This window comes from Dermacentor silvarum, chromosome 7, assembly GCF_013339745.2.
Source record: "Dermacentor silvarum isolate Dsil-2018 chromosome 7, BIME_Dsil_1.4, whole genome shotgun sequence".
In the NCBI taxonomy this organism is placed as follows: domain Eukaryota; kingdom Metazoa; phylum Arthropoda; class Arachnida; order Ixodida; family Ixodidae; genus Dermacentor; species Dermacentor silvarum.
Window position 1 is genome coordinate 115,069,958 of NC_051160.1, and position 12,115 is coordinate 115,082,072.

Sequence of the window (12,115 nt, forward strand, 5' to 3'; positions counted from 1 at the left end):
ATGGCGCTCGCGCACCTCACGAGTGCACACCAAAGTGCGCTATTTGCGCCGGACCCCGGGGACCGGAGCTGTAAGGAGCGCTACAGGGCGCCACCACCCAAATCGCCCACCCCTCCACTGGAGAGCCAACCCGGCCCCACGAAAGGCAAACGCCAGCGACCACGGAAGCCGAGGCCACCCGACACCCGGGCTTCACAGCAGGTGACTCCATCTCCTGCCACCAAATCTCATCCACCCCCTCATCCTGGAGCAGGGACCCCCGGGCCTTCCAAGCGAGGCCTCACTTCGCCGGGACCTCCCACCGAGAGGTCTCCATCGAGGCAGGGCCTACCTGCCTCCTCCACATCCCACCCGCCGCCACCCAGACTCCAGCCTGCTACCCAAGGGGAACTCACATGGGCTGCTCGCATCCAACAAGGACCTCAGGTGAGCAGCACGGGTACGGCAGCCTCCCTACCCCGACCCCCCCACCCCCCCGAACCCACCCAAACCACCCACACCTCCCACTCCCTCGCGGGAACAAATCGAAATTCAGCAACTTAAGGCCAAAGTGGCCTCGCTAACACAGGCAATGGAGGCGCTCGTGAACCGCTCGTCCCCACTTCCTACCTCGACACCTTCCGGGCCAGCACCGGAAGCGATGGACAGTGCCCCCTCTGATCAAAGGGACTGCACGGCACTCCTCGCTCCGATTGAAGCGCGTCTCAGCAACCTGGAGGGCCAAATGGCCTCCATAGTAACCACTATCGGGGATAGACTCGCTGCTGCCATTCAAACCGTATTCGACCGCATCCCGGCCATGATAGTGGCCCAGCTGCCCAAAATCGTTTCCAGCACCCGTAGACCCTCCACCAAGCTTAAACGGGTGAATAAATCTCAGATGCAACGGCCACTACCTCATATGGCCGAGGCTGATCGGCACCCTGTCAGTTTGACTGCAACCCCGGATAATAGCCCCAGAACGAGCAGCGGAGCGCCTATGGACCTCTCTGCTCTACTGGAAGCCACCCAAAATTCTAATCCCCAAGATGGCGGGCCACGGCGCTAAATCACGCCGCACAATCACGCCGTGCTAATTCGGACTCTCTTACAATCGTTTAGGGGAATTGCCGGGGATTTCGAGCCCGTACTAAGCGGGCTGCTCTCCGGCTCCACCTAGAAACCTATCCCGATTTACCCGCCGTAGTGGCTCTCCAGGAGCCAGGCGGGCACGCCGCCCTTACAAATTATACCGTGTATCAAAGGGACGCACAAACCGCAATATGCGTGCACCAAAATTACACCGCCAACTTGGTGGATCTAGAATGCGACCCGCCTTACTCGTGTGCTATGGTGACCCTCCTCCCACTTAGGAAGCAGGACCCATCCATACACATTCTTAACATTTACAGTTCACCCAAACTGCCCAACATAACTTACACCGACATCTTTAGCAAAGCGCGCGCGGCTGCAGGCAGGGAACCACTAGTCATAGTAGGTGACTTTAATGCCCCCAGCACCCATTGGGGTTACCATCGGGAGGAACGACGCGGTAGAAAATTGGCGGAATTGGTTTCTACCATGGGCTTCAGCCTCCTGACGGACCCCACACACCCAACACGCATTGGCAACTCTGTGACTGGCGACACATGTCCCGACCTAACACTGATCAAAAACATCAGACACGCAGATTGGCTCAACACCGAGGAAACCCTCAGCAGCGACCACTGCATTATCCTCACCACAATCCCAACACACCACCTTACCCGCCCTTACCAACAGGCAAAACTTCCCAACTGGACTAAATTCCGATTGGAGTACACCAATTCGATCCCCATACCCCACCAGGGCTACGCCACCTGGTCTCAACACCTTGTGTCGTCACTTCGTCACACCGAGCAGACGGTTCAACTCTCAGAGGCCACACCTGCAGTAGTGGACAACCACCTCCTGCACCTCGGGGAGGCTCGGCACAGCCTAGTCCGCCGCTGGCGCCGACAGAAACACAACCGAAAGCTCAAACTACGAATCGCAGCCCTCATCCAAGAAGCGGACAAGTACGCGGCCCAGATCGCCGATTCTAACTGGGTGGAACGCTGCAACACTGCCGCTACGCAGATGTCAAGTCGCAACACCTGGCGTCTTTTCAGGGCTCTCATAGACCCTAGCCAAACACGCACAGAAATACAAAACACTTACAGCGTGCACTTCACACATACGTGGGAGACGCGGAGAAATTGGCACAAGCGCTCAGAGATAAATATCTCGGCGGTCGCCAACAGGACCCCCTCGGACCGGCGTACTCCTATGCAGGCAGGGAGAACGCTGACCTGGATCGTTGCTTCCAACTCCACGATCTGAAGGCGGCCCTGTCCAAATTGAAACGAGGAACGGCGCCAGGCAGGGATCGAGTGACGGTTAGGCTTTTAGCCAACCTCCCTGACTCGGCGTGCCTTCACCTCCTCGACTATTTCAATCAGATCTGGGAATGGCGTGAGACCCTACCGATTTGATTGGAAAAGGGCCTTGGTTACTTTCATACCCAAGTCAGGCAAATCCATTAACATTGACAATCTCAGACCCATTTCCTTAACTTCGTGTGTGGGGAAACTTATGGAAAGCATGGCCCGAGATAGGCTCTCTGAATATCCGGAAGCCCAACACACCTCTGCGGACACCATGTACGGTTTTCGCCCACAACGCTCTGAACAGGACATTCTCCTGCAACTACACCGAGACGTTATCGAACCAGCTGAACGCCCCAGTGACGACAAGGTAGTCCTCGCCTTAGACCTCATGGGAGCTTTCGATAACGTCACTCATGACATTATTTTACCCACCTCTCACAGACAAACTGTGGGCATAATGCTTTCACGTATGTTCGCCAAATCCTCATGGAACGGCAGACATCACAAGGAGCGGTCCTCTCTCCTCTCCTGTTCAACCTTGCCATGGCTCACCTCCCCCCATTGCTCAATGATGTCCCAGGCGTGCAGCACGCTCTGTACGCTGATGACATCACGCTATGGACAGCCCAGGGATCTCTTGGCAGCATCGATACGTGCCTGCAGCAAGCAGCGTCGGTAGTAGACGACTACGCCCGTCGCTGCGGTCTCGAATGCTCGCCTGCCAAATCGGAATACGTGCATCTTCGCTCCAAACCAAAGGACACCACACAAATCGAACTTTCCCTGCGTACCGGGCCTATCCCGGAACGTGTTGAAATCAGAGTCCTTGGGCTCTTCATCCACACATACCACAAGATCGACACCACCCTGCGTAAACTGCGTACGGTAGGGGATCAGGTGGGCCGTATGGTCCGCCGGGTTTCGAATAAACGGGGAGGCCTCCGAAGCAGGGATGCTCTGTGCCTCACCAACGCATTTGTGACCAGCCGGATCCTGTATTCGACCCCCTACCTGCGTCTGCGTAAATGCGACGAGAATACACTCGACTCTATAGTCCGCAAAATCTACAAACGTGCCCTTGACCTCCCCATCTCGACATCTAACCAACGTCTCGCAGACCTGGGCATGACAAACACATACGGGGAACTTAAAGAGGCTCATCTCAACAACCAGTACCTGCGACTTGGCACGTCGCAGGCTGGGAGAGACCTCCTACACCGTTTACACATCTACACCTACACGGTAGAAGAGCGGACCACGATACCTGAGGACTGGCGTGGTGCCCTGATCATTCCGCCTCTGCCCCAAAACATGACTAAGGGGACCCACGATGGTAGGCGTATAGCGTGTCCTAACGCCCTACAGCAACGCCATGGTTCACGCACGGGGGTCTTCTACACGGACGCATCCGGCACGCATCAGGGCGGGTGGTACACGGCCGCTGTTGTTCACCGAAACGTACCTATTCAAGGGCTCACTTTACGAGCACCCGACATCACACACGGGGAGGAAGTCGCCATAGCACTCGCCGCAGCGGACCCCGCATCTCGGATCATCCTTACCGACTCGCGGAGTGCGTACCAAAATCTCATCCGGGGTTGCATCACTGAACGCGCAACCCAAATTCTTAAACGATGCTACTATCTAGATCGCCCCAACCCGCGTACAATCATCTGGACCCCTGGCCATATAGGGCTAGGTGGAAACGAGGCTGCCGATGCCTCAGCCCGCGCACTAAATTACCGGGATCCGCCTCACCCTCCATCGCCTGATGTTCCAGCACCAAATCCGGCTACATCCTTCAAGGAAATCACGGCCCTGTACAAATCGCACAGGCTCAAATTCCCACCACCGGCATTGGGCCTAAACAAGGCAGACGAGCGCTGGCTCCTCCGTCTCTACACCAACACGGTATTGTGCCCGGCCATACTCAGGCACTTTAACCCGGCATTCTTCGAGGCCTGCCCACACTGTGACCATCCGTTCGCAGACCCCTTCCACATGGTGTGGGCCTGCCCTCAAACCCGGCGGTCCCTCCACACCCCTTCCCATTCCCCCCTACCCGAGAGAGCTGGGAGGCTGCCCTGCTCGGCTGCTGGACCCTGGAGGATCAATGCGCCCTAGCGGCCCGAGCGCGTGCTGCAGCAGAAGCCGCAGGGGTTCCGGACTAGAAACCCCTCCTAGATTTTGTGAGAGGCCGGCCCTTAAGGCCGTCCCCAACTCTCTCCTGTCATCACTCAATAAAGTTTTTCACCGCCACCACCACCTCAATAGCCGTGGCTCGTGGGAGCGCCTCTGTCTCGGCATAGTGGGTTAAATAGTCAGTGGCGAACATCACCCACTTGTTGCCGTTGGTTGACAGAGTAAAAGGACCAAGAATGTCCAAGCCGACTTGGTCGAATGGCTTATGAGGTGGTTCGATGGGTTGCAATAACCCAGCGGGCTTCAGGGGTGAAGACTTTCGTCACTGACATTCACGACAGCCTTTAACATACTGTGTGACGCTTGCCGCAAGCCCGGGCCAGTAATACATCTCGCGCACTCTAGCAAGCGTTCGTGAGGAGCCGAGGTGGCCAGATGTAGGCTCGTCGTGGCAAGCGAAAAGAATATCGTCCCGCAAGTCTTTGGGAACTACTAGAAGGTAGGCTCGGTCATTCGGGCGGGCGTTCTTCTTGTACAGCACATTGTCTCGTAGACAGAAGGATGTCAAGACGCGACGTAGATGGCGTGGTATGGATGTTTGACGGCCCTCTAAGTGGTCGATGAGAGGTCAAATTTCAGCGTCGTCACGTGCCATTTGACCAAGTCCGACGTGGTAAGGGCGCCCAGAAAGCCGCCGTCGTCCTCTGCCTGTTGACTGACACATTTGGCGGGAGCGCGCGACAACGTGTCGGCGTCTTCGTGCTTGCGGCCAGACTTACTATAGTGACTATAGTGACGTCAAATTACTGTAGCTGCAAGCTCCACCGTGCCAGTCGGCCTGAAGGATCGCGTATGTTCGCCAACCAACATAGAGCATGGTGGTCTGTCACCACTTTGAAGGGACGGTCGTAGAGATAAGGGCGAAACTTCGTGATCGCCCAGATGACCGCGAGTAGTAGGGTAGTTCGTAGTTCTGTAGTAGAGTAGTTCGCCTCGGCACGGGACAGTGAGCGGCTAGCGTAAGCTATTACTCTTTCAAGGCCGTCTTGACGTTGGCCGAGTACTGCGCCAAGGCCGATGTTACTGGCGTCAGTATGCACCTCGGTGTCAGCCTCTTCGTCAATATATACCACGCCTTTCTTTATGACATGCGGTATATGCAGGTTATATTGCCGCACCATTCCATCACTAAAGTTTCTCATGCCTTGTGTTGCATTCTTGACAAAGTTATTCCGCCCTCCGCCGCGCAAAGTACAAGTACACGGTTGCTCGCAGAGCAGAAGCCGCAACCCCTCCCTCCCGCGCTGCCTTCCCGCTTTCCTCCTTTTGCCAGCGAGATTCCAGTTCCCCTTGCGCCCTATCCGGGCCACGGCGACCGCATTTCGATGGAGGCGAAATGCGAAAACACCCGTGTACTTAGATTTAGGTGCACGTTAAAGAACCCCAGGTGGTCCAAATTTCCGGAGTCCCCCACTACGGCGTGCCTCATAATCAGATCGTGGTTTTGGCATGTATAACCCCATAATTTAATTTTTTTTATTTTAAGTTCCCCTTGCGCCCGGTCGCAAGGTACGCACTTGGTGCCGCAGCACAATGTCGCCCCCCTTCTCTCCCTCCCATCCCCCCACGGCATTTCGCGCAACGGAAGACGTTGTGTTTGCTCTCGGCCGCGCGTTCGCTCCCGTGAAAGTGCGCGTCCTTCGCGTGTCCATATAATTGCTATCGCAATAACAGTGCATGTCCCTAGCACAACTTCTGTGACCTGAGAGAGTGGTTACGAAACCGACATTCACGTAGAATCACACTTAATCATGTAGGAAGGCCCTACTACGGCACACATCACATAATTTATCACAAGGATTGCCATTCCAGAGTCTTCACAGCATGTACGCATTTCCTTCTTTTTGTATACGTTTATTTGTCCGTAATATCACTATGGCTTCCGACTCCAAGTTTAGACTTTATTCAGAGTCTGAGGAATTCTCACTATATGCTCTTTTTCGGCTGTTTCTTTGCGGACAGCTCCCGTTACATTTTCCATCCAACGACGACGTGCGTGATAAGGGCGTGGGGTGAGTGCACGTAAGAGGGAGGAAGAGGGAGAACGGTGGGCTGTGTCTGCAACTCCGCTACGCGGCCATGTGCACCCAAACTTGGAGTTAATTTGCGGCTTGGTAGAATGGGAGCAGGGGTCTCTTGTTGCTTCGTGTGCGCTCTGTTCTCACGCGCCTAGTATATATATATATATAGGTCGACGAAAAGCAGCACGTATGAAATATTCCAGGTTGTCACTGACGTTCCGGCCGGGGATCGGCCTCCGTCGGAGTGAAGGCTTGTCTCCGGCCGAAGCATCAGTGCTTCGGCCTGAGTACCCAACATATTCTGTCTGTCACGCCAGAAGTGTAACGCCTTGTATCTCCACAAACATGTTTAATTTGCAAAGCAAGTTCATTCATTATAGCTGTGGAAATGTAGATGACTGGTAGCTCTATGAGCCATAAGGGACGACGCAAACAAAAAAAAAAAACTGTCAGCCCTGCCACTGGGGTGGAGATGGAAGACCAGCGAAGCTTTACTATGGTGGGAATTATGAATTTCCAATTATGACTATTTAGATGTGATGGTGTAATTGGTTATTTGAAGTATCAAAGAATGAGAAATATATATGATCCGGTGGTTTTCATTTATTTAGTGACCACAGGGACCATGGGCTTATGGTCGCTACGGTAAACCGCCATAGGGTATACGGCAAAGATTGGCACGTTCTTCATAAACACGTCACCAACACCGCGCGCGTTCGGTGCGAACGCGGGCAAAACGCCGCTGCCGTCGACAACAGTTGTGAACGTTGTTTGTGTGACCGCACACACTCGAAGCCAGCGCTCCAGAGCCTAATCAACCACCGCCGATCAGAGCTTACGGAGGCCCTGCTAAGCTCGAAGTTCTCGGCATTGACTGCTGCGGCGGTCACCATCTCGTTTCACTGGCTGCCTTCCCATGTGGGAATAGCCGGTAATGAGGAAGCGGACGCCCTCGCCAAAACCGCCCACCATCCTGAAGTGCCGCTCACACGAGCAGTCGCTTCCTCAGATTTTTCAAGGCAGCGCCTGAAAAAACTGCTCACAGTCGTCCACCCGGATGCCAGAGTGGCAAATGGCAACGGTCCCAGGCCCACTTCCAGAGTGTGGCCTTACCAGGAGGGAACGCGCAACGTTGCTTCGACTGTGCACGGGCTGTGTCTGGACGGCGGCGCGGCTGCACGCCAAGGGACGCTCCACCTCACCGGCCTGCGAACGTTGCGGCGACCCCGAGACCCTCGAGCACCTTCTCTGTGCTTGCCCAGCGCTGGCACAGGACCGCTCAAGGGTCATCACTGCCTACAGGCAACAGGGTCTACCTGCTGCGACATCCATTTCCCGTCGCCTCCCCACCTCCGAGCTCTCCTTAGCCTTTTGGAGTTTGTGGAATTGAACGGGATCACCGCCCATCGCTAAGCGCTCGCCCCCAGCAGGCCACCGCCTCCATCACTAGCCTCCTCCATGATCGGATGAGACTTGCTGCTTCTCCTTCTCTTCCCTTCCCTTCCATTCAACATCTTTATCTCCTTGTTCCCCTTCCCCTGACGCTGCGCCGTGCTCCCTATTGGGCAGCGGAAATAAGCGTCATTTTCTTCTTCAATAAAAGCACTACTACTACTACTACACAACCGCTGTCAAAACGCTGGCTACTTGACGGAACGGCTAAGTGCTGTTGTCGACACTGTTCGGGTGAGAGCCCAGAGAGAGTCAACGGCAGAGGCCGGCAGGGCTGCGCGCATGCGCCGCAGTGGGAGAGCGGGCACGCACATGCACAGTTTAGTGTGCCTCGATACCCTCCTCGCCCACCACTCTCCTTTCACTGGGAAGTCGCGTTTGCTCTCCGCCGTGCGTTCGGTCCCCGTGAAAGCGCGCGTCCCTCGCCTTTTTTTTCACTCGCACATACTGCATACGGCCACTGAGAGTTTTTGTCTATTGCTGGACGCGACGATCGAAAGGTGAGCGCTTAACAGCTTCGCTGTAAAAATTGTTCAGAGAGATTACCCATATGATCAGATTTATCCATAGCCATAGAGATACATAGGGCTCCGTGAAACTGCATGGGGAGGCCTATGGTAGGGCTGAGCCAACTGAAATTTAGGGTTGGGCCAACTAGAAATTTGGGGGTGGGCCTACTTAAAATCTGAGGGTGGGCTAAGCTGATGTTTGGTGGTGTGCTTAGGCATACGTGAAAACTCCATCGCAAGAGTATTTCTTTGACCTCTTGCACTGCAGGATCCTGTTATTGAAAGCTTCACTGCTATATGAATATTTATGTATATATATATATATATATATATATATATATCATATCATAAGAAGCCAACAAACAATGACACCAAGGTACCAAGGTCAACATAAGCGAAATTGCTTGTACTTACTAATTGAATTAAGGAAATGATACATTAATGGAAATGCAAATGGATGAAAAAAAATCCACGCATCTCCTCGAAGTTAATCATGACGAGTGGGCGAAGCACTGGGGATCGTTCTTACCTGTGAATCAGCTGTGACATTGCCCACTCGCGCATGTAAATGAGTGACAACGCGTGTGTACAGTATATACAACGTTTTATTTGTCATAAGTCGTATGTCGTGTTGAGTTCTGCATTCCGTTTCCCCTTCATTATCACTGCTTTGTGGTCCGTGAAATGTAGAGCCAATGGTTCTTCGGTCGGATCTAGCCTGAAGTTGGCAAAGACAAGGTCTATGCACGTTCCCCTGGTGGTTGTTGGATGTTTCCAGTCATACGAAATGCATCGTAGAGCGTATCGAGACGTCATATACTGAACAAGCCAGTCGCTGTCCGTGATGTCTACGTTGAAGTCTCCGACAAGTACGAAGGGGTTGTTCTTGTACTTGGTTTCGTATTTGCGCATGGCTAGATCGATTTACTTTTCTACGTTGCCTCAGGAGAGATTCGGGGCCAAGTACACTGTCATGACGACGGTTTCGTCGGATAGCTTTATTGCAGCGTGTTCGCCGTTGTGAGATTGGCTCGTTATTGGTAGGCCGAGATCCACCGCGGTCTCTGGCAATTTCACGTACATCCCAACACCACCGGCAGAACGCTCTGTTTCTTCTTTGCAGACGACGGGGAAGAATCCATTGATGTGCGGTCTCGCGTTCCATGTTTCGGTAAAGCAAAGGACGTCTGCTTTCGTTAGCATGGGATCTCGTTCGACGTCTTTGCGTTGGCATAGAAGAGAAGCGGGGGTCGGGAAGTGAGCTAGGAGCTGGCCAGGAGGAGACCGCGTGCGCATGCGCCGCGCCGCCCTCCTCCGCCCTCCTGGTTGCTATGGCTACGGCGCGGCCAACGTTGGCCTTGAGCCCGGACAACGTGGACGGACGGACAAGCCTCGACCCTAAGGTGCTTCGCCCCTAAAACAACTGTCCGCATGTGGGGGACGATCCCACGTCATCGCATTACGCGTGCGATGCTCTTACCATTGAGCTACCGCGGAGCCGTTTTCCCATCCACTTTCTGGGAGTATTTATGTTTTTACAACTAGAACTAATCCTGGGAGTGTTAGCCAGCGCCACTACTCACAAACCATGGCGGCCGATGTGGAACATCTTTTCTGCCGCTGGCGTCACGAGCACGTCATCTTTTTGGGTGATGGTAACTGGTCAATAAACCCACATATGCTACCTGAAGGCATCAATGTTGCCGGATTCGAGCCCTCGTTATGTAATGAACGAGAATAAATGGAACCGAGGAGCCCGATTATTAAGGCGGAAGCCTTTAACAGCTCATTCTCAAGGTCATCTGCCGTTAGCAGAAACTGTCACAGCTTTCCGGCCCATCTGATTGGTCTTCTCTGTGTCGTAACGTCACTGTCGCTAGGCGCAGGTGTGCGCTTCCTGATTGGCTCGCTTGCGTGACGTTACTGTCGTCAAGTGCGGGTGTCGGGGTGGTTCGGCGCCGCGCGGGTCTGTCATTTATTCGTCGTTGCTACAGTTGCTATAGCAACGGCGCCTGCTTGCCTATACGTTTTGTCGTCCGCTCCACTCATGCCCTGACGCCTGAAGCGCGCATAGCTGTCATAGCACCGCCATGGAAGACGCGTCTCCTCCTGACCCACAAACAGCGCTGCAACAGTTCCAGGCGGCCACAAACTACTTTATCAGACACTTTAACAGGCAATGGTGTCACGCTTCCGTCGTTTCGCACTTTAGTCTCGACAAAGTGTCTTCCGATTTTATTAATCATATCATAAGAAGCCAACAAACAATGAGACCAAGGGCCACATAGGGGAAATTAGTTGTACTTACTAATTTAAATAAGGAAATGCTAAATTACTGGAAATGAAAATGGACGAAAAAACTGTCCGCAGGTGGAGAACGATCCCACATCTTCGCATTACGCGTGCGATGCCCTTACCATTGGGCTACCGCGGAGCCGTTTTCCCATCCACTTTCTGGGGGTATTTATGTTTTTACAACTAGAACTAACCCTGAGAGAGTTAGCCAGCGCCACCACTCACAAACCATGGCGGCGCATGTGGAACATCCTTTCTGCCGCAGGCGTCACGATCACGTAATCCTTTTGGGTGATGGCGAACTGGTCAATAAACCCACATATGCTACCTGAAGGCATCGATGTTGCAGTATTCGAGCTCTCGTTATGTAATGAACGAGAAGAAAGGGAACCGAGGGGCCCGATTATTATTAATCATATCATAAGAGGCCCACAAAGAATGACACCAAGGACAACATAGGGAAATTACTTGTACTTACTAATTCAACGTAGAGGGCATTGCGCTGTCGACTCCTGTATTGTATATTGTGTTGTCTCGAACAACTGTTTCGTATCAGGGGTGCTATAACGTAGAGCTATTACAAAATGTTTATATTCCATTTCTGCAATCAGCCCACCACAATTGGGCAATAATTTTTCGGGCTACCACCACTTCGCCTGTCTGCCACGTGACGCCACAAAAACAGCAAGAACTGCCCATCTGATAGGACGTATACACACTGATTATGCACGATTTGACCGAACAAAATAAACGTAATTATTTTCGATTCTACACTTTTTTTGTCAATATCCCCCCGCTATTGGTCACAAATTTTCTGGCGCCGCCCACTTCGCCTGCATACCACGCGACGTCAGAAAAGTGCGAGAACTCACCACGTCAAAGCGACGTCTACTGAATAAAGATGCATTAACATGCCGAACAAAAAACTTTTTTCGGATTAGCTGGAGACTTCCCCGTACCTAAAGGAACTTATGAGATCTGCCTACCATAGCGTTAATATATTGACTCTAGAAGAAAAGCTGGGCGAAAAAAACTGTGAGAGAGAGTAAAACATTTATTGGTGAAAAATAAATAGTCCTTTTGTGGTTGGACTTCCTAGACCGGAAGACCATTGGCTTTTGCCGCCGTCCGGGCTCGGTTGACCAGGGGTTGTTGCTGTTCTGGGTCCGAGCTGGACAGGGTCACCACAGGAACCCCATAGGCGCCGCCATGTTGCCACGACTCATTTTTGTAGCACAAAAAATATTCA

General features: G+C 53.1%; 1 protein-coding gene across 1 annotated transcript; it reads left to right on the forward strand.

Moving 5' to 3' along the window:
• On the forward strand, positions 1-1,048 carry LOC119459092 (basic proline-rich protein-like). The gene is made up of 2 exons (XM_037720924.1): positions 1-426; positions 569-1,048. Exons 1-2 carry the CDS (start codon positions 1-3, stop codon positions 1,046-1,048), a joined length of 906 nt encoding a protein of 301 aa, XP_037576852.1.
• Positions 1,049-12,115: the final 11,067 nt, after the last annotated feature.

Excerpts from the sequence above, each read along its gene's own strand:
- LOC119459092 (XM_037720924.1), top strand. The coding sequence starts at position 1 with ATGGCGCTCGCGCACCTCACGAGTGCACACCAAAGTGCGCTATTTGCG. Across the intron at positions 427-568 it reads GCATCCAACAAGGACCTCAG|GCAATGGAGGCGCTCGTGAA; the intron begins GTGAGCAGCACG and ends TCGCTAACACAG.